At 37.6% G+C, this 23,374-nt stretch overlaps 1 protein-coding gene across 1 annotated transcript; it reads left to right on the plus strand.

Moving 5' to 3' along the window:
- The first annotated feature begins 16,077 nt into the window (after positions 1 to 16,077).
- Positions 16,078 to 18,270, plus strand: LOC147867752 (uncharacterized). The gene is made up of 4 exons (XM_087315744.1): positions 16,078 to 16,261; positions 16,807 to 17,154; positions 17,632 to 18,033; positions 18,170 to 18,270. Exons 1-4 carry the CDS (start codon positions 16,078 to 16,080, stop codon positions 18,268 to 18,270), a joined length of 1,035 nt encoding a protein of 344 aa, XP_087171870.1.
- The last annotated feature ends 5,104 nt before the right edge of the window (positions 18,271 to 23,374 follow it).

Below are 23,374 nucleotides of genomic sequence, written 5' to 3' on the forward strand. Positions count from 1 at the left end.
GAACATATCACATGAGCTCAACAAAGGGTGTTTTTGTTTAAATTCGTCCCTTTCCGTACATTATTTACTTGAGAAAACTTATACAAGTTATGTATTCGATGAAGGGGGGGGGGGGGGGTTATACACAAATTGTAAAAGCAAAAGGTTGCATTTTCTTTCGGAAAAAGTCCACAATAGGAGATTTGTTTTTAAATTGCCCTTGTGTGCATCATCTAGATTGAGGACACAAAGAGTGTGCCAATGATCCTCTTAGATATATATATATATATATAGGTCCTTTTAGTCGCATGCGCAAATGAAAATGCCTCCTTCTTGACATTGTTGTTGGTGTCTACTATTATACAATGACAGCTCCATGTTACAACTTGACATTACCCATTACCTACGTAGCACAAGGTGTTGTACAACATCTTTTTCAAAAACTTTAATTATACTATAAAGAGTTGTGAAGAATTTTTAACATGTAAATAAAGGTAATGCAAAAATATATATATTTCGAAGCATATTATGGTAACATTGTGACTCTTCAGACTAGCCTTCCCTAAGGTGCTACAATGCATCTTTCAAAAGACAATGCTAAATATATATTTCTAAGATTTGTGAGGAGGAAGAGTGTGAAGTATGATATATCTCTCATCATCAATCCATATCCATACCTTAAGGTTTACACTCAATAAATTTACCTAGGGAAGGGTTGATGAGAGTTTCTCTTGCTCAACAAGTCAAGGGTCTTTTCATTAACCATGATGGATGCTACGAAGAAATGTTTTGATGGGATTCTCCTCCGACATAATGTACATTATGCATAATTTATGACGCCGATAATGATTATTTGTGTGAGACATTTGACGTGATGTAAGGGCGCATCCTAGTTTATTGTCTCTTGAAACTTGCTCATTATGTTTTTGCATACATAAATACCCTTTTTCCTATAATGTGCTCTCAAAATTCTTGACATATAGAATTAAGGCAGTAGTTTAGGTCAAATACCTTTATCTCATCATTGCTTCAATGTGATGTTGATTGAGTCTTGACTCTCTAGGATCTACTATCTAGTCTATATTGTATACCTTACAATCCTAAACAATATTGTCCCCATTTGAAATTCATATTTCTACATCTCTCCAAACATGTATATATTTTTGCACGGTTATCCTGATTTTCACTAGTAGGCTAATGTACTCATGTTTGAGCCTCTCTCGAAGCAAGACATTGTTTTTACTTTCATAGTTTGGTGATTGGCTTTTTGAAAAGTTTGTAGTATAGTTTATTAAGTGTTAACTTAATTGAAGTTTTAATCTACAATGGCAAAGTGATATGCATAAAAGAAATTCAAAACTATACCTTTCGAGAGCAAGGATATTACTTTGTTGTTTGTATCATTTTATTTTAGGCAATGTTATTTTTACCTTTTACTCCAATGTTGTCCAACGAAGCACTTTCTCAAGGAAGGCTTTAGAGGTCGCAAAAGGTAAAATATGTAGAGGTTGCAAAAAAAATCACTATCCATATTGCCTTCATTCTTCAAAGGCTTAATATAGCCTTGAAGTTCAATTACATGGAGACATGTCATTGGCACTAATAGATCGATCCATGGATCAACTTCATGACCAAAAAGCCTCGACTTATTTCCAAAAATGTAATTCATGTATTTGATAGTGTGATGATACGATTACCACTATTGACCGCTTGTGAGTCAATATTGAGTATAATTGCCTAGATTCTTATTGCTTATGTCACAATATCAAGTATTATAGAGGACTACACAAGCCTTTATTGTTAGGACATATATATATATATATATATATATATTATATTAGGACCACAACAATATATAGTATTAAAAATGGGGGGACATCCAATGGACCTCATCTATAAGTTACAGTCTATGAAAAAAAAGCTCGTTACTATAAGCTTGAGGAAGGGTATTTAGGGTATGAACGGATAACTAGGTTTATATATGTGATGACATTTCGTAGCAATGTTTAACTTAACTATCAAAATTCAACCATGATGATAGAACAAACAACATGTTGGACATCATAGCCTACCCAAGACTTGACATTCAATAGATTGATTTATGAATGCTTTCAAGTGGTTGTACTCTTTCGTTGAATGTTCAATCCTCAATGTTGAATCATGAACCCCGACTCATTAGACTTTGTAAATCCCTCAAAATCTAGACGTTTTTGGCAAAGGCATGCAATCATTTCGAAAGTGTCATCAATTAGGAATGGAATTAGCCATAGACTAGCACAAACGATGTTACAAATTAGAAGCTCCAACTTCTCGTATGAATTCACTACAACTAACTACTTTTTGGTGAATACAACCAAAGTGAAGCTTGGATCATAAGAGATCATACAATTTTGAGATTGATACATTCGCTCATGTTTTTTAATGACCTAATAGCCCCAAATCTTTGTTTGTAGATTCAACCTTTCACAACATATATTGAAGTTTATTTTATAGGTATATTTTATAGACGGCGTTTTGATAAGGTGGCGTGGTTCTACTCAACACCAAAGTGTTTATTTAAGCCGATGGTTAGAATTTATCATGTATGTTTAGCCTTATGGCGTTTTCTAATACTAATGTAGTATCTTTTTTTGGGAAAAAAAAACATATATTGAAGTTTCAAATAATCCTAATACACCAAGTTTTCTTTTCTACATTTAAATGTCTTGCTGATCATTGTGCATTTAATGGTCTTGCCATTTGGTAATGGATATGATCAATCATCTTCTTCCATCCCAATATATGCATTGCAACTTTTCACGAAAAAAAAGCCATTATAGATAGCATTTTAAGGTCAATGTAAGTTAGTCAAGTTTTCTTTTGCATCTGTTTAGTTTGATGAATTGAGTTCTTGGCATGAAAGAAGAATACTCATTAATTTAGTTCTTTAAATGATGATGTCAAAATGTACTATATTTGTAAACGTATTTGATTAATTTAGTTCTTTGATTGATAATCTCTAAATGTACCATATTTGTAGACGTATTCATATTACTAAGTCCCTATCAGTGGGAGCATGGCAACGTGGGAACCTTAGCTCTCCTAATTGTGTAGAGTGCCCAAATGCAGTAGAATCAATACGACACGCTCTGTGGGATTGCCCAACGTCCCATCGAATATGGCAGGGGATTGCTTGCTTGTTGCAATTATGCCAGGTGCAAGGCTCAATCAAGTGGGGAAATATATGTTGGTTATCATGGCAGACCCCAGTTGGCAGATATGAGCATCAGGAGAAGGGGATGACTTTGGTGATAAAAGCACAAGAGGTTTTTTTCTCCACCAATGGCAATGTTCACTCAACTCCTCTTAATGACAAATCTCAAGTTGTGTTGGAATTGGTCAACCCAATAACTCTTTGGATTCTATGGAAACAACGGTGTAGACAGGTCTTCTCCAACCAAACCGCGCATCCAACAAGGTTACTGCAAGATATATGGAGTGAAATTGTAACCACTCTAAAGAGCCAATATGATGGCCTCATGGGCGGCTCCGATGGAGTTGAAAGACAACGAATAGCCTTCATCCAACAATGGTCGTCCTCTCCCTTTCTTGAGTCAGTGGGCATCCACATAAGATGGAACTATCGCGTCCCTACATGAATTTGTAAATAATCGTCTCATTTGTAAAATTTTATGACTAATGGAAGGAGTTTTTTTTGGATAAAAAAAAAACAAACCATCCCGAAACCTTTCAATGCCCAAGTAATGTAAAGTGATTTGTAAAGCCAAGATTGAATCGTGTTTAACTACAACAAACATACGATTCATACCCTTGGAAAGTAGCATTGTACCCAAGTTTTGAGATTGAACTCACAATCTTAGTTTGTAAAGTGCACCTACACAATTTTGTCCAATCAATGATATCGTTGGATCAATTTCAGGGGTAAGCATTCATGGAAAATCATTTAAGTCTAATGATGGTTTTTAATGATTACCAATATATTATAGTTTGTAATCACAAACAATTTGTTTCTTTTTTTCCAACACATGGTGTATTCCAACACTTTTTACAAAGTTTTGTGAGAGTAACTTTTTCTTATATTAAAGTTTCTTACTTCACATATAAAGCATCTTGTGGTGCATGTTTCAATTGTCTTTTCATACATTATGAAATGAAATGTTTGTCTTTTTTAACTAGTTCAACTTTGCTATAATAAGCTCTTTCATTTGTTGCGGGATCCTTTCATGGATCAACCTTCCTAAGTTTGTGCATGAAAATTGTTAATTCTTGCTTGTTTCTGTAATGAATCAAATATATGTATATGTGTACATAGATTGACACATACTAAGTGTATGTTGGTTGTGGAAAGCTTATCTTCTATACAAAAAACACAAATATGCAAAACAAATGCAAATCCTACATGAAATTGTCTCCATCATATGGACACCCACATACACACTTGTTTTTGCAAAGCACTATATTTTGGTGAAAATCAAAGTTCACGAAGAATATCTCCAAAATGTTAGAAAGCAAATATGCATTAAAAAATTGGCCATAAATTTGTCCTTTAATATTATGAGATGCATAACAAACACAATAAAAAGAAAACATGTAATTGATATAGATCATAAGTTCATGGCTCAAAATTTTGTTGAGAGTGAGCACTTGATATTGGTCACAATGCCTATATATTATGTTCATGCGAAAACCCGAGAAAAAGCGGCAATGGGCTCAAGATCTTGAGGTAAAAAGACAAAGTGCCATAAGAACTTTTGTCACTGATGAATAACTTTAACTGGTGGGTAATTGGCACAAGAAAGTGTTAAGGAGCAATGAATTCATCCACAACCCTTAACTCATAGTTACTTTGACCACCAAACCAATGACTTTTACACATGTCACACATTATTACAAAAAAGGCATCAAGAAATGGTTCAAGCTCCATTCCTCCATACACACCTTTTTGGCAATAGAGAGTTGGTTAACCCCTTTTTTGTTGGGAAATAGTTTAATGAAGCAAAGCAAATTTGAAAGAAATATAGTGTGTTGATAAACTCCCATTACTTTCTCTTATTTTCACATAATGTCCTTGTAATTCCATGCATGAAAAAGGAAATTGGGACGATAATAAATAAAGTTTTATCAAAACATTGCATATATCTCTCTCTTCAAACATGCACTCAAACACATATGCTCATACATGCGTATAAATATTCACGGAAACTCACAACAAATCATAACCCCTAGCCGGAAAACTCCTATAAGTTTCGAGTATTTCCACAATGTCCTAGACATTCCCTGCACACAAAGGAAACAAGACCCAAAAGTAAAGAAAGCATCACACACACACACACACACATAATATGTACATGCATGCGCAAAAATATCCACAAACATACACACAAAACAAACACGGTACTCCAAGAAATGTTTTCCTAGCCAGAAACTCCTATGAGTTTCGTGTATTTCCGCATAGTGTCTTTGATATTCCGTGTAGGAAAAAGAAAAAGGATCCAATATTAGAGAAATGTTTTCCGAACACTTCAAGCATGCCTCCTTTCGGGCATTCACTCACAGATACATAGACACATGCATGCACACAATCATACACACACAAATGCACACTCACGCATACAAATGAAAGACAACACGGTGCTCTAGGGGGTTGTTGCATTGGTCCAACAAAATTGAATGTGAAAATAAAAACACTTCGAAGTTATTGTGAAGGATTGATGGACCATTACACATACATATATGGTGGTCGATGGTAGTTAATTCGTAAATTGTAATGGAATTGGGGAAATCTTCCTAATTTAGAGGATTTAAAGAGATTTGTAATGAATGACACTCTTGTGCATTTTTTTTAATAGTTTGTTTAATCATTACGTGCATGTTTCAAAAGGATTAAAAAATCGGACAAATACGAATGTGTTTGTATGTGTTTGTTGGGAGGGTGGTGCTAATAGAAAGCAAACATATCACACAACAATTCGTTTTTTCTTGTTTTTCTAGAGTCTAGTGCCTCTTGCTCTCTCTCTCTCTCTCCCTCTCTCCCTCTCCACCTCACTTGGCCTTCTTGTGTCATCATCGTCATTATGATTATTTATTATTGCTCTTCTTAGTTAAAAGCATTTGAGTTTATATTAGAGGATACCCCCCCAAAAGACAAAATATCCCTTGGCATTTTGCAATTTGCTACATCGACAACAACCAAAGACCAAAGACCAACGAGTCGAGAGCAAGGCCAATGAACAAACTAGATCAAGCACTCTTTGATATTGTATCAATATACATGTACTTGTTAGCCAATAAGCTACCTCCCCCCCCCACCCCATCCACCCATAGGTAAATATTTACCAATCACCATTTATCACATGGCACCTAACACCATAGAGATATGGTTGGTTTGATGTTGTTGACAAGTTGTCACAAGAAACATGCTGAAAACATCTGGGCTTTGGTATTTGAAACTCTGACCAGCCACATCTTTGTTAAAAAACAACAATGTAAATGCTAGTAAACTCCCTGAGATAAAATAACAATGACTGTCACAACCACCAATGTAGAGCTCAATGACATTCTATTACAATTCCCATGAAACCAATATCCAGTTCATTAAATGTGTCTGCCATTAGAGACACGTGACACGTCAACAAAGAAAGATGTACGCACTTACGTGTGAAAGCACAAATTTACCAACCTCGTGATTTATGTACAATGAGCATGTATATGGTTGTTCTTAGTTAGTTCAATGTCCAAACAAAAGAAGATACTACGTGAATGAGATAGAAGAACATGGAAGAACTTAAGGATGTCCCTTTGTGGTTAAAATTGTGATCTCATAATGTAGAAATGACAAAGATAAATTCGACAAATATGGAATCGAGATAACATATACATCTTAGTGAAAGCATCAAAGTAACAATGGCAAGATGATCTTTTGAAATGTCAATTCAATGGCATCATGCAGAGTATTCTTGACATATCATAACTCCAACTCTATGAGATCGTATAGGTGTTCTTGACCTATCATTTCACACTACCAATGCAATTGGGATGTTAGTTTAAATAAGATAATTAGGTAATCATATAATGTGGCTATATTTTCTTGATTAGAAACAAATAACACATTACATAATAAGATACACATCTCCAACATTTTATATTAAGCATTAATGAAATGTATACATTTACGCACATATGATGATATGATGGTACATCATATGCAATAATACAACATTAAGGTTGCCTATTCACATCTAAATCATTTTCGTTCATGTCTTTGTTATATGAGACCATCCACAACTTAAACATTGTGATCAAGGGCAACATTAATAATAACAAGAGAATACGACTAGAATGTGAAAAAATGCTTTAAATATAATCATATAAGAGACATTAAACATTGCCACATTATAGTTTATAAATTTATAGATTCACCACGATAGCTTATTAAAAATTTGTAATCTATTATGGTTGCAAGTCTTAATTTGTAATCATTTTGAAAACTTTTTTAGAAGTGAATAAGAGGTTATTTCCCTTTGAAAGGTGAAATTTATAATTCGACGGATAAAACTCGAAAGCAATTGTTCAAATTCGAGGGACATTGTCTTAGTTTGAATGTGCACGCATATGAAAGAAAAGCTTCAACAATCATAGTTTAGTTTGATATTGACATTATGTTCACAACACCAAAGAGTGAAAATGATAACATTGTCCTTTTAAAAAGGCAGTGCCGATGATAAATCCAAACCCATCGAACTTGAAATGTCTAATCAGAATACCTCAAATGACCTAGTAATCTTGAGAAAGCATGTCTTCAAGGCATAAGAGGAAGACAACGACAACAAACTATTCAATAGACATAGATTCACAATCATAGGGCTCGGTAGGACTTCTCAATCACATAGTTATTAGTTACACGATGGTTTTTTCAAGATATTGATCACATCTCAAGCATCAAGAATTGATGTAAAAAACATTGTGCACAAGAGATATCAGGATTCGCATGGATTTGGATTTTGACGCCTTGAAATTGCATGGATAACAAACAGGGTAGATGACAAGTTACGATAAATGATAATAATAATAGAAAGGGAGTAGTAAATATCAAATTCTAGAGATGTGTACAGAAAGTATGGCATTTGTGTGAAGGGAAAGTAGATAAAAATGTGTAAGTTGAGACATTGTACTGCTATTGATGCAATGCTATACATGTTGGACACTATTCATGTTATTTGTCATAGAGCGGTCCGAATCGTGAATGTGTAAAAACTTCTTTTTACATTTTGCATTCAATTATGTGTGTATATAATTGAATGCATACTGCAAGTAAAACCAAAGATATCATGTGTTTCTATGAGTATGAATTGCACATCCATCAATGTGACCGTTATATAGCCTTTATCTGGCATCTAGATCTCTAAAACTAGGCATAGAATCGGTGTCTTTGGAAGGTTTGTATTTTACTACCTATTCATTGTCCATTCTAAACAAGACCTCAAAGAAAACCTTTTCCGCAACCAATATAAAAGCCAATGTCAATTCCCCTTGTTATTGTTAAATCTAGGTTGGTCCTCATATGTGAGACCTCTCCCTATGAGTATTTCAGGGGAAATTGCTTTTATCTATTCTCTTGAGCCAAAGAATTTTAAGTTTTAGTTAAGTTAGAAGTATGTAAATGTAGTGTAAATACATGCATGTCTGTATGTATGATACATACATACATATAAATAGAGTTATCCATATTTATTTATAAGATTATAAACATGCATATGTGAACATCTTTGTAAAATTTATAGCCACCAACAAAATAAGGGAAACTCAAAAATATTTGAGCATTTAAAAATGTCGTGGATTTCATTCATAATGCCAAAATTTCATCTATTTAGCCAATTTATGCAATTACGTTGTTCCTTCGTGAGCACCACATCTTAATGTCTTTACATTTTGCATAATAGTGATGATGCTTACATTTTAAACCACAACTTCATTAATATAGTGCCACGTACAATCATTGGGTTCACAACCTCGACATTTAGTAGAAGTTATGCTCATACATTTTTGTGTGGAACTCATGTTTTTACATGGTTGAAGCTTGGGAAATGTTTTTGTGATAAATCTATAGATTGGTGTGTCTAAGTAACCTCCATTCATTTTGTTTTAATGAAGGTGCACGTGTTAAGAATAAGTAAGATAGATATGAGAACTATGTACATATTTTGAGGAGATCTCGTGATCATGTTTAAGGCAATTAGCACATTTCAACATCGTGCCTCTCAAATAAGGCACATGCTCATTTGTATATGATAATAAAACAACATGGGAGTTTCAAAACATAACAATACATTATAATATGTGAAATGATTTTGAGAATTATAGTAGCTCCAACATGACAATCATGCATGTATATTTAGGCATAGGGTCAATGTATAGCTCACATCCATGTAGCCTAGGAATAATACTAGGGGCATGGGGGATGATTATAGATGGGATGGTTGAGAGAAGAGTACACTGTCATGTTGTGGTGGTGTAGTGTAAAATCATCATTGTGGTATCAGAGCAATTTTGTTTTTTGTTTTTTGGAGAACTAGAGTTCATTTAGGGGAAAAAAGAGCATTGCTCTTTTTGTTTTATTGTGCTCAACTATGCTAAACATGGGTTTTCTCCACTGATTTCTACTGCTATTATAAATGTAATAGTTTGAGAACATTTATATATATATCATAGATAAGCCCTAATAGAAATAAATGTTATTCTAGTTCTTGATCATGATCTACCAATACAAGCATCATATTCAAAAGATTAGGTTTGGCAAGCATCAAGTTATCACTGATGAGAAGGCCATTAATGACATAATAGTTCAAGAGTGTTGTTTACTAATATCTATGATCCGAGTTGAAGGAACTAGTTCATTCAACCATCACATGGATATGATTGATAGTGAGAAAAGGCCAAAAAGGTAATTTCTCACTATTAGTGCATAGGTATATAAGTCAATAGAAACGAGGGTTTTGTGTGCCCCCCAAAAACCCCAAAAAGTTGTTTTTGTCTTTTCTTCTTCTCTGTGTGTGCTGTCTTCTATGTGTGTGTTGTTCAACGTTTTTCTGCAGGGAAAACAACAGCTCGTCCGCTTCCATTACTCCTCTCCAACAGTGGTATCAGAGCGCAGGACTTCATGAAGACAGTGTGTGGCAGAAAGCATCCGACTTCCCTGTTTTTTACCCCTCTACGCAAGCTATTTTTCAGGAACTCGTCGACAGAGGCAATATACAGTACTTGCTTCTGTTGGAAATCTTTTTTTGTGCCTATTTTTGGGGGAAATAGACCTTTTTTGAAATGTATCTTTGCTTCTCTAAACCTAGAAACAGAGAGGACTCACTGTTTCTAGTATACAAAAGAGAGGATTTACACATGAAATACTTGCATTTGGTTTTTTAATGCTTGCTCACTTGATGTGAGATTGTGATGTTGGAAGTTGCGTCTTAGTTGCATTCCATTTGCCTTGGCTGATATAAGAGTGAGGTGTTGTTCTTAGGCGAACACACATACCTACCCTAGAACACAGTGATAGTTGTACTTGAGACCAGGTAGTGAGTAGCGTCTCAACTATCATTAGGTGCTTAGATTTGGAATCGACTAAGCTTACTTACTACCCAATGGCCTTTGAAATGTCTGCGGTTTCAACTACCTCACGCGGTGGTTCCTTTAATTCCCATAGAAATGACTCTATGAGTGGAAAAGACCACCTTGAGATCCGTAAATTTGACGGATCCAACTTTGCCTTGTGGAAGAATCAGATGAGAGATGTTCTGATTCAAAAAAGGCAATTAAGACCATTAAGTGGTGAAGCCAAGAGACCTGAGGGCATGACCAAGGACGATGGGAAGAGCTCGATCTCTTGGCAATGTCTACCATAAGATTGCACCTAGCTGACAACGTGTATTTCATGGTCTTGGACTGTGACTCAGCTGAAATGCTATGGACTAAACTATGCAATGCATACGAAAAAGAGACCACATCAAACAAAGTTTATCTAATGAGAAAACTTTGAAGAGGAAAACTTTATGATCTTCAAATGAAGGACAATGATAGTGTCGCCTCTCATTTGAATGATTTTGATGCATTATGGTCACAACACCGGGTCATTTGAAACAGGTAATATGTCGCATTCTCTTTTTCATATCTTAGTGAGATGTTAAAAAATGCCTTATTTAAGCAGAATTTCAACAAGGCACGACGCATGTGTATGTGGTTTATGAAAACATAGCGAAAAAAAGAACTAACTAATATCACGTCAACAAAATCATCCGATGTATATTCTATCTACCATGTTTTTGTCCAAATCTTAGACAGGGGTGTATTTGTCAACACAAGTATAATAGTAACACGGGTCCTTGTGCATATTCTAAAAAGCATGCCCCATTGAATAAGTGACTTCTTCTAATTATGTGTGTATATTTAAATATAATACATCTTAAAGCAAATTATGAACCTTGCAATTAAGAGATACTACTATGTCAAGAGAAAATTCCCATTGACATGTGATACATGACACTGTCAACGTATAAATAAACTAGTCTACAATAACATTCCAATCATACGAGTAAATGATAGAGTATAAACTTATCTCCGATATACCCCAAATGATAAAGGAGAGTTTAGATAACATGTACACATACAAGTATACTTAATTTCTAAGTTCAATGATTGTTACACGAAAATTATAAGTAAGCTCAACTTATATATTACGTCAAAATTTAACAATTCATATTGTTCAAAATTTACAATAAGCCATAACCATTCAATCGAATAATAAGTCTGGTAAAGCCGTCTACTCAGGATTAGCTCTTTCATCAGGATTGTCCTCATTGGCTTCGTCAGTACGCTAAGTTGAATTGTTAGTATGTTCAGACTCTGAAACTTCTTCTAATTCAACAAGTTGCCCTGCGTCTTCATCTATAGTTCCACAAGTTTTCTAAAAGTCATCTGGAACATCTAAGTTTTATTGATATGCTTTGCCCCAACTTCTTGGTCTTGATCAGGACAACCCCAGATACCTTGGATCCTCATTTTGATGACATTAATTGCTCAAGGTCCTTCTCTAATGCAACAGAGTTCCTGATAATCTTTAAGGCGTATGTTTTAGTAGTACATGACAGTAGAATGAAATTGCACAGGTAACATCAAACTGAAGAATAGAATATAACGTTAATCTAAATTGATGTAAGTTTTATATTATATACCTGTGTCAGAAAACTAATCTAAAACCCATTGAAAATTTGAAACAATAAAATTTGAAAAAATAAAAAATCTTGGATTTTTAATTGGAATCCAATGCGATGCACTAGATTTCAGTTGAAAATCCAAGTTTTTTTTTTTTTTTTGTAATTTTAAAATTTTTTTCCATTAAAAAATAAAAAATGGATTTTCAGCTAAAATACTATGCACTACATTATATTTTAGTATATATAGCTAGAATCTAATGCAATGCGTTGGATTAGAGTCGAAAATCCTTTTTTCTTTTTTCTTTTTCCAATGTTATTTATTTATTTATTTTCCATATAAAAAAATAATAAACGGCTTTTCAACTGAAATCCGATACACTACATCAGATCGTAGTCTATACAGCTAGACATTGATGCATTGCATCAGATTTTAGCTAGCAATCCTCTTTCTTTTCAATTGTTTTTCATTTTTTCAAAAAATAAATAAAAATATATTAAAAAAGTGGATTTCCAATTGAAATCTAATGCACTACATCGAATTTCAATTAAAAATCCAAATTTCTTTTAGGTTTTTCATAAAACAATGAGATAATAAAAAAATATTACATTTTCAACAAAATATGAACCATTTAGTCGGATTTCAATTGCAAATTAATGTTTTATGAAAAAACATAAGAAAAATATTGGACTTTCAACGGAAATCCGATGCACTACATCGGATTTCTGTTGAAACTTAGTGATTTTGAACGGAAATCCGATGCAGTGCATCGGATTTCCATTGAAAATCTTGTTGAAAATGATCTGTTTTCAACGGGAATCCGATGCACTGCATCGGATTCCCGTTGAAAACACATCATTTTAAATGGAGAAAATCACAATTTGTTTATTTTTAACACTTTTTTAGAGAAAAATATAAACAAATAAGAAAATTTGTAAACAAACAAGAAAAAGTGGACTTTCAATGGAAATCCGATGCAGTGCATCGGATTTCCGTTGAAAATCCATTTTTTTCAATTCCTATATATTTATTTATGATAAAAACAAAAACAATTCAAAACAAATGCAAAAACAAATTCAAAATATCTGAAAAATTGGAAACAAATAAGACAAAATGGATTTTCAATAGAAATCCGATGTAGTGCATCGGATTTCTGTTGAAAACCCATTTTTTGCAATTTTTATTTATTTATTTATGGGAAAAAATGAAAACAAATTTAAAAAATACAAAAAATATTTTAAAATATGAAAATTTGGTAACAAATAGCAAAAAGTGGACTTTCAATAGAAATCCGATGCAATGCATCGGATTTCCTTTGAAAATTCATTTTTTCAATTTCTATATAGTTATTTATGAGAAAATAGACAAACAAAATACCAAAACAATTCTAAAAAATATGAAAATTTGGATTGAAAATCTATTTTTTCAATATTTATTTATTTTTTATAGAAAAAATTCAAAAAAATTCAAAATTTTTTTAAAAAAAAGCAAATTTGGAAAAAAATACGTAAAAGTGGACTTTCAACCAAAATCCGATGCAGTGCATCGGATTTCCTTTGAAAATCCATTTTTTCAATATTTATTTATTTTTTTATGGGAAAAATTCAAAAAAATTCAAAAAAATTCAAAAAAAAAAAAAAGAAAATTTGGAAAAACATACGTAAAAGTGGACTTTCAACCAAAATCCGATGCAGTGCATCGGATTTCCGTTGAAAATCCATTTTTTCAATTTTTATTTATTTTTTTATGGGAAAAATAAAAACAAATTCAAAAACAATTCAAAAAATAAGAAAATTTTCAAAAAAATAAGAGAAATTGGATTTTCAATTGAATCTGATGCACGGAATTGGATTTCCATTGAAATCTAATTTTTCAATTTTTATTTATTTATTTACGAGTAAAATAAAAAATGTTTATTTATTTATTTATGGGAAAATGTTTTATTTTTTCAATTTGTATTTATTTATGTATTTTCGGGAAATCCATGCAATGTATCATATTTTAGTCTATGTAGCTAGAATTCAATGCAATGCATTAAAATGGAAGAGTATTTTTTTAATGGAAATTTTTTAAAAAATTCCAAGACTTACAGGAATCTGATGCATTATATCCAATTCTAGATGTATAGAGTAAAAGTCGACATGTTGCGTCAAATCTAGATGGAATGAATCGGATTTCTGTACGACATCAAAGGCTTACTATGAGAATCTAAGAAAAATGGAAAACATCTTTAAGACATTTTTTAGATTCTAATGATTTTGGTAGAAAGCTTCTCTCACATAATCTAATCTTGTAAATGGAAAGTACATAATGAAATATCATAACCAAAAAGTGAGGAGGAAAGATGCATCAAGCACATCTACTCTTACATTGGATAATGTTTATATATTAGTGTATGACTTATCTTTGACCAAAACAAGTTATTTGTGATAGACCACAATGAAGATACTAAAAGAGGATCTGGAATGTGGCTTCAGACACAACACAAAGACAAACAAGAAGGATGACTCATAAACTCGATGAGGTTGGATTGCAATTGGATCAACACAATGCATTAGTTGCCATTGATGATGAGGATGAGACCTCATAAACTCGTACTAGTTCATCTAATGGGTATGAAGATGATGACATAAACTTGAAAAATGATTGTCCTGATACGTTAACTATAAATATTGTATTGCACATCAAGATTTGGATTCAGAATTTCTATAAATATTGGGGTTAGTCATTTTGGACATTCATTTGTAAGTTTGGCATGTCCATTATTTAGGCATTTTTTTGAACACCTAAATTTCCGTACATGTTAAAAATCAATATATTTTTGGGTCATTTTTAAAATTCCTTTACGCATGCGGCACCCCTTTTTGTGAATCACCCTAATTTGTGTCATTTTTTGATGGAAAGTTCTCAAAATGCGACATATTACCTGTTTCAAATGTCCCGGTGTTTCACAATTACAGGCTCAGAAAATGATTATGGATGATGAGTTGAAATGTGTATTTTTGTTATGCACTTTGCCTAGCTCATGGGACACCTTTTGCATCGCTATTAGTGCTAGTGCACCAAATGGGAAATTAGTCTATAATGACATATGTGGAGCACTTTTGGGTGAAAAAATTTGTAGGAAATCTGTGATTGCATCACATAATGGAGATGCATATAATGTTTCTGATGTTGATCCTCGCAAGAACCAACACCGTGGTAGGAGCCAAACAAGAAATAGTAGTGGAAACGAACATCTTGGTCTTAGATGATGTTAGCACACATGTTGGGGTGAACACGGTCTTTTCTCCATCGCATACGTGGTTGTTGGACTCCGGTGCATCATTTCATGTGACTCCACATAGAGAGTGGTTCACATGTTATGAAGCCAAGTCACTTGGGAAAGTTAGAATTGGAGACTCACATCAGTGTGATGTGATTGGCATTGGAGATATCTCAATGCATTTTAGTGATGGTTCTCATCTCACCATTAAAGATGTACGCCATGTTCCTCAACTAACTCGTAGTTTGATTTCCGTTGGTCAGCGTGATGACAACGGATATAAGGTGATATTTGCTTCTCAATCCTTTCGTATAACGAAAGGAAATATGATTGTTGCAAAAGGGAACAAAGTTGGTTCCCTCTACCCTTTATTTGTTCATAAAAAAGAATACTTGTTGGCTGTCACAAACCTGCCAATGACGAGCATTTGGCATGGTCGTTTAGGCCACATGTCAAGAAATGGCATGTAAATCCTATCTCGTTATGGCCACTTACCTAAGTGGTCATTCTCTGATTTTGCTTTATGTGAACATTGTCAACATGGTAAGCAAACCAGAAGTGCACATAAGACCAGTGTTAACTCATCCACTAAACCATTGGATCTTGTCCACACGGATGTTTGTGGACCTATGCCCACAAGATCTTTGGGTGGTGCACTATATTTTGTTACCTTCATTGATGATGCCACTAGGAATGTTTGGGCTTATCCGATTAAGGGAAAGGATGATGTATACCCTACTTTCAAAAAATGGCTTAGTTCGATTGAGCTGGAAAAAGACATAAAGCTTAAGGCTTTATGTTTCGACAATGGAGGTGAGTATACCTCTCACGAATTTGGTGACTTTTGTAAGTCTAGAGGCATTCGGAGAGAGTTTACAACCCCTTACACCCCCGGCCAAAATGGTGTGGCTGAGAGGATGAATAGAACCATCTAGGACAGAGTTGTCTCGATGCTACACCATGCAAACCTCTCACAAGGTTTTTGGGCAAAAGCTGTTTTAACAGCAGTCCATGTGATTAATCTATCACCAAACACAACCATAGGTCTAAAAGTGGCACAAGAGTTGTGGACATGCAAGACAACTCATTATGCTCATCTTAGAGTTTTTGGATGCGAAGCATATGTACACATTCCAAAAACTTTAAGAAAGAAATTGGACTATAAATGTAGAAAATGTATATTCCTTGGTTACGGAATTGATGGGCAGTTTGGATATCTCTTATGGGACCTTCACATATGTATTGTGGTCAGAAGTAGAGATGTTGTTTTTGATGAGGAAAAAATGAAGTGAGAAAGGTTGCGTTTAAAGATATTACGTCTTCTGCTGATGTAAAACATAAAAATCTTTTTGATGTAGATGCTTCTACATGTGGGCAGTCACGAAAAACTGTTACTAGTCAGAATGATGATGCTCAGCACAATGATGTGCAAAATAATGATTTTCAGCAAGAATATGCTCAGAATGATGTTTCTCATGCACAACCTGAGGGTATTCAGGTTCATGAATCATTGAGGAGATCCACGCGTGTCTCCAAAGCACCTAGTAAGTTTGCTGATTATGTAACGCTAATAGATGCCAATGAGCTTTCATGTTACAATGAAGCCATATCTATTCATGATCATGCTAAATGGAAACAAGCGATGCAAAATGAGTTGGACAATATCCATAAGAATGGAACTTGGGATTTAGTGCCTTTGCCAAAAGGTAGGAAAACACTATCGTGTAAATGGGTGTATAAATACAAATACACATATGATAGTGTTCATCCCAAGTATAAAGCTCGCATTGTGGCAAAAGGTTTTAAACAAGAACAAAGAGTCGATTTTGTTGAAATCTTCTCTCCGGTAGTCAAGATGACTACATTACGCATGATGCTTGCATTGGTTGCCAAGAATGATCTTGATTTATTTCAAATGGATGTAAAAACTGCTTTTTTGCATGGAGATCTCAATGAAGAGATCTATATGGAGCAACCAAAGGGCTTTCAAGTTTATGGGAAAATGCCTTTGGTATGTAAACTTAAGAAAAGTTTATATGGTCTTAAGCAATCACCGCGAAAATGGTATAAAAAATTCGATGCTTTTATGAGGTCCCAAAGTTATGCTAGGAGTAATGAAGATTCATGCTTATACACGAAGAAATGTATAGATGACTCATATGTGATTTTGATACTCTATGTAGATGACATGCTCATTGCCGGTAAGAACAAGGATGAGTTGTCCAAACTAAAGAAAAATCTGAGTCAAACCTTCGATATGAAAGATTTGGGAAATGCTAAACACATCCTTGGAATGCGTATTACTCGGTATAGGAGTAATGGATGTATTTATTTGTCTCAATCTGAGTATGTATGCAAAATACTCAAGAGGTTTAATATGGAGAATGCAAAGCCTTTGAGCACTCCATTATCTATGCATGTTAAACTAAGTAAAGATGAATGCCCAAAATTTGATCATGAAAAGGAGTTCATGAGTAAAATTCCTTACCAATCAACTATTGGTAGTCTTATGTACGCTATGATAGCGACCGTGCTAGACATTGCTTTTGAAGTGGGAGCTGTGAGCAGATTTTTGTCAAATCCTGGTAAGAAACATTGGGAGGCAGTTAAACTGATATAAAGATATCTGTGTGGCACTAAGAATAGGTGTCTATGTTTAGGTGGCGGAAATGTATCCATCATTAGATATACAGACTTTGATTATGTTGGCTGTTTTGACAGCAGAAAATCCACTTCAGGGTACATTTTTCAGTTTATGGGAGGTGCCATATCTTGGAGATCTCGTCTCCAAGAATGTAATGCTCTGTCCACTACAGAAGTAGAGTATGTTGCACCTAGTGAAGCATGTAAGGAAGCCGTATGGCTCTCCAGATTAGCTAGTGACATGGGTGTGAATGTTAATGTGCGGAAGCATCAGACAGAACTGGCTCAGCCGGATAGCAACAGAAAATGAGATGAAGGTTTAATGGAAAAGCTTCAAACACAGAGGAGACAGAGAGAGCAGAACATAAAACTATATTAAAAAATTAACTCTAAAACTCTGTTCATACAACTTGCTAAACAACACTATTTATATAAGTCCATAAAGGACTGAGAGAAGTACTGACAGGTACTTCAATGCTCACACGTGCGACTGACACTAACTATGAGACAATGATTACCTAGTAGTCTAGGCTACTACTAGGCTTCCGGTTCCCGCTCGAATTCGGCTCTCCGATCCAGCTGATTGTTTCTGGATACCGATCTGGCTCATCCTTCCGGATGCCGATCCGGCTCAGGCTTATTTAGCCGATTCGGATCCGGTTGAGCTTGCTCGCTCAACACTCCCCCTCAAGCTCAACTTGAGGTCGGATCGTGGTGTTAGTGTCTGCGGTAGTCGGTTCTTCTACTCGGCTCCTTCTGGCGTTGCTCCACCTTGCTGGCGTTCCTCGTCCGGTTCGGTCTTGTTTGCCGCGACCCTTCTGGTTCTGCGCACCTCGACCTCCTCGGTTGGCTTGTCTGATCAACAGGCCCATTTTAGCTCCCTCGCTGCTGCGACTCCGACGCTTGTCGACCAGTCGGTTCCTTCGTGTCCGCTTGGCCTTTAGTTGATCCAGCTTCTTCGAATCTTGAACTGAATCGGTTTCCTTCGATTCATTCCAGCTCTTGTCCGAGTCGGTGTTCTCCAACTCGTCTTCCGGTTTCAAGCCCTTCACCACACTGGACCACGTCCGGGTCTTGGCCGTTTTCTTCCGGTCAGTCGGCTCGACTTCCTTTTTCCTCTTGTCTCCCCCTTTGTTGGTTCTTTCTTCCTCTCCGGCTCCTTGTCTGGTGCATTCTGTTCACTTTCCTTTTCTCCCCCTCAAGTGCGGCACGTTGAGATGCTGAACACCAAGCATTTCGGTGAAGTGTTGCAACTTCTCTGATCCGAGCGGTTTGGTGAAGATATCGACAATTTGCCGATCCGTCTGAACATACCGAAGTTCTACTTCACCGCTCAAAACCTACTCACGCACGAATTGATAGTGGACTTCTATGTGCTTCGTCCGAGCATGGAACACGGGGTTCTTGGCGAGCTAAATGTTGCTCATGTTGTCACAGTAGATCAGGATCGGGGTCAGTACCTCAATCCGTAGGTCTCGCAGCTATCGCCGAAGCCAGATGGCTTCACAGGTGGCATTGGTAGCACCCCGGTATTCAGCCTCAGTGCTCGACAGAGCCATTGTTGGCTGCTATTTGCTGCTCCATGCAACAACCGCGCTACCCAGAGAAAACATGTAACCAGAGGTGGATCGGCAATCTGATGCATCACCAGCCCAGTCGGCATCAGTATATCCGACTAGCTTCCCGGCTATATCATGTCGGTATAACAGTTCTCGGTCCTTTGTGCTGCTCACATACTGGAGTATCCGGTGTGCACACTGAAGGTGCTCGACGGGCAGCTTTTGCATGAACTGGCTGATCACTCCGACCGGGTAACTGAGGTCGGGTCGAGTGATTTTCAAGTATATTAGGCTTCTGACGATTTGTCGGAACCGTTTCTCATCGCAAGCCGGGCCGGAGTTGGGACAGAGCTTTTGGTTTTGGTCCAAGGGTGTGGAGACAGGTCGACACTTTGTCATACCGAACTTGTACAACATATTCAACACATAGTGTCATTATGAGAGCAATATGCCGTCGGGGGTTTGGATCACCTCGATCCCAAGAAAATAATGAAGGTCCCCCAAGTTCTTCATTTCAAATGCGTCCGACAGTTGGGACTTGGCTGATTTCATTGAGTCCGGCTCCGGTGATGACTAAATCATCAACATAAAGTAGGATGCAAACCAGACCAGATGAACAACAACGAATTGGATTTAGAGGTCACAAACCCCATCTTACGCAACCGGTGTGTGATCTTCGCATTCCAAGCTCGGGGGGCTTGTTTCAGACCATAAAGCAAGTTCTTGAGCCGGCACACCACCGACTTGTTCATCTCCGACTGAAAATCGGGAGGTTGGATCATATAGACCCGTTCTTCAAGGTCACCTTGAAGAAACACATTCTTCACATCCATTTGGTGAAGATGCCACCCCCTTGCCGCAACAACCGCCAGTACCACATGAATCGTTGTCATCTTCGTTACCGGGGTGAAGGTCTCGTCATAATTGATTCCTTGGGTTTGTGCGTATCCTTTCGCCACTAACCGGGCCTTGTACCGGTGAACCGAACTATCAACATTGTACTTTACCTTGTACACCCATTTGCAACCGATTGGTTTACAGTGTCATGGAGGGTCAACGAGGTCCCATGTGTCGTTGGCATCTAGTGCCCACATTTCTTCCTCCATAGCGGCACGCCAATTTGCGTCCTTTGTCGCTTCTGCGTAGCTCTTCGGCTCACGCACTTCCGCCACCTTAGTCATGAACGCATAATGATGCGCCATGTACTCATTGTACCCGTACCATGTAACGAGGTTCTTCAGGCGGGAAGACCGACGTAACTTGGTATTACCCGGTTTGGGGCCCTTCTTGGCCAGGTCGGACTTCATTCCCGAAGATCCGCCTTCATCCTTTCAAGAGTCGGATTCGCTCCGATCCGACTCAATGTTGCCGGTTTCGTATTCCGGCATCTTCTTCTTCCCCGTCTCTTTGCGTGTGAACCGTCTCCTCGATTCCTTGCGCGGGGAGAGCACGGTTCCTCATCCGACTGGTCATCCCGACTTAGCAGCTCATTCGGTCCACTTAGCCGGAATGAGATCAGACTGTCTTCTAGAGTGCCGAAGTCTTCATCTTCTACCTGGACTTCCTCGGGCTCACTAGCCTCATCTTCCGGAATTGGGTCTTCGTCGGGAGTTGGAGTCAGTAAGGAGTACTATGATGCCGTTGCATCAAACTCGACATCTCGGCTTACTCGGACCTGCTTAGTCCGGGGGTTATAACACTTATACCCCTTTTGCTCATGCGAGTAACCGACTAGAATGCTCTTCTCTGACTTCGGATCCAGCTTCCTCCACTTCTCATCTGGTACATGCACATATGCTATGCTACCGAATATCCGAAGGTGTCTCAAATTCGGCTTTCGCCCGAAATACAGCTCATGTGTTGACACCTTGTCACCGATCCGGTTTTGGATGTAGATGGTCGTCCGGACCGCCTTAGCCTAGTAGAAATGGGGCATGCTCTTCTCCTCCAGCATTGCCCTTGCCGCGTCGACAATCGACCGGTTCTTCCTTTCGGCCACACCGTTTTGCTCCGGTGTGTACCTGCAGTTGAATTCTCTCCGAATTCCGTTCTACTGCAGATAATTGTTGAATTGGCCGTAAAAGTATTCTTTCCCGCCATCCGACCGCAGGCACATGATCTCTTCCTCTCCGTTTCCCATTCAACCAAGCTTTGAAGGTTCCGGAAACACTCGAAGACTTCGCTCTTCCTCTCGATGAGGTAGATCCACGTGTGCCGATTGTAGTCGTCGATGAAGGAGACGAAATACCGACTCCCGCCAAGACTAACGTTTTGTGCTGGTCCCCATACATCCGAATGTATTAAATCGAGCTTGTTATGGCTCCGGTTTCGATCGGTGGGAAATGGAAGCCGGTGTTGCTTCCCGAGTTGGCAGGCTTCACAAATTTCGGCCTTCCGAACGCTAAATTTCGGCAAACCGAAAATGACTTGTTTCGATTGCAAGTCTTGAAGCCTCTTATAATTGACATGGCTGATCCGCTTGTGCCACAGGTCGATGTCCGATTTGACCTTCTGACCTTTCGCAAACATAGCGGTGCCGACATCATTAATGTTGAGGATGAACATTCTCCCGTCTCTACGCCCTTGCACAATTATCCGACCCTCTTCCTCGATGAAGCACCCTAGGTGTGTAAACCGCACCTGCATCCCTTGGTCGACAATTTATCCAACTGATACCGGGTTCTTTGTGATAGTCGGAACGTGTAGTACGTTCATCAGCTTCCCCTTTTGTCCAACATGGCATAAATGGACTTCTCCAACATGCACAATCGGGTGAGGGGTGTCGTCTCCGGTTTCGACAATCCCCGGTTGTTTCGGTTTCTCCAAAAAAGAGAACCACTCTTCATGGCTTGTCATGTGGTTGGACACTCCGGAATCAACGTACCATACTTCCTCCGATCCAGAAGTAGTCTTCTTCATCGAGTTAGCCTTGTGCTTCATCACGAAGGCTGGTCCTTTACCAGTTTTCCCGGTTTCGGATCCTTCTGATCCTTCCGCGTAGTGCGAGCTTTGTCGGTTCTCCCTGTTGGGAGACAGGTCCCTCCGGATGGGGAGGGAGAAGAACAGTGCCGACGAACAAACTCGGCCGAGGCCGAAACGGTATGAGGAGTACCCGGCTATGGAGAGCTGGATGGTGCAGGCCTGGTACGAACCGGATGAGGAGTACCCAGCTACGGAGAGCCGGATGGTGCAGGCCCGGTACGAACCGGATGAGGAGTACCCGGCTACGGAGAGCCGGATGGTGCAGGCCCGGTACGAACCGGATGAGGAGTACCCGGCTACGGAGAGCCGGATGGTGCAGACCCGGTATGAACCGGAGGAAGAGACATATTCGTAAATATGTTTCTGAGAGCCCATCGTGGCTATATTTGTAAATAGCCGAAAAGTCATATTAGTATAAATATGATTTAGGGCAAACTTTTAGTAGGTTGTTGTTATTTTTTTTTTCTCTTGTTGGTGCAAGAAGAAGAGAGAGTGCGTAACTGTACAGAGAGAGAGAGAGACGAGGTCGTTGCCTCTGTTATAACCGCCGCCTGTGGCGAAGATCGTGAGCACAAGGTTGTTGCCTCCGCGAACTCACTGTTTTGTACATTCTTACATAGTGACAGTTGTGGCCGAGCGTTGCGCATAAGGAACGTTGGATTTCCGTCAAGTGGTATCAAAGCGAAATCGACACAGAAAATGGACGAATCATTTGGCGGCATGTTCAAGCTCACCGGCTCCA

The sequence above is a fragment of the Azolla caroliniana genome, unplaced genomic scaffold, assembly GCF_043228905.1.
Source record: "Azolla caroliniana isolate FFs.n. ecotype wild unplaced genomic scaffold, voAzoCaro1.0.p SCAF_2, whole genome shotgun sequence".
Classification (NCBI taxonomy): domain Eukaryota; kingdom Viridiplantae; phylum Streptophyta; class Polypodiopsida; order Salviniales; family Salviniaceae; genus Azolla; species Azolla caroliniana.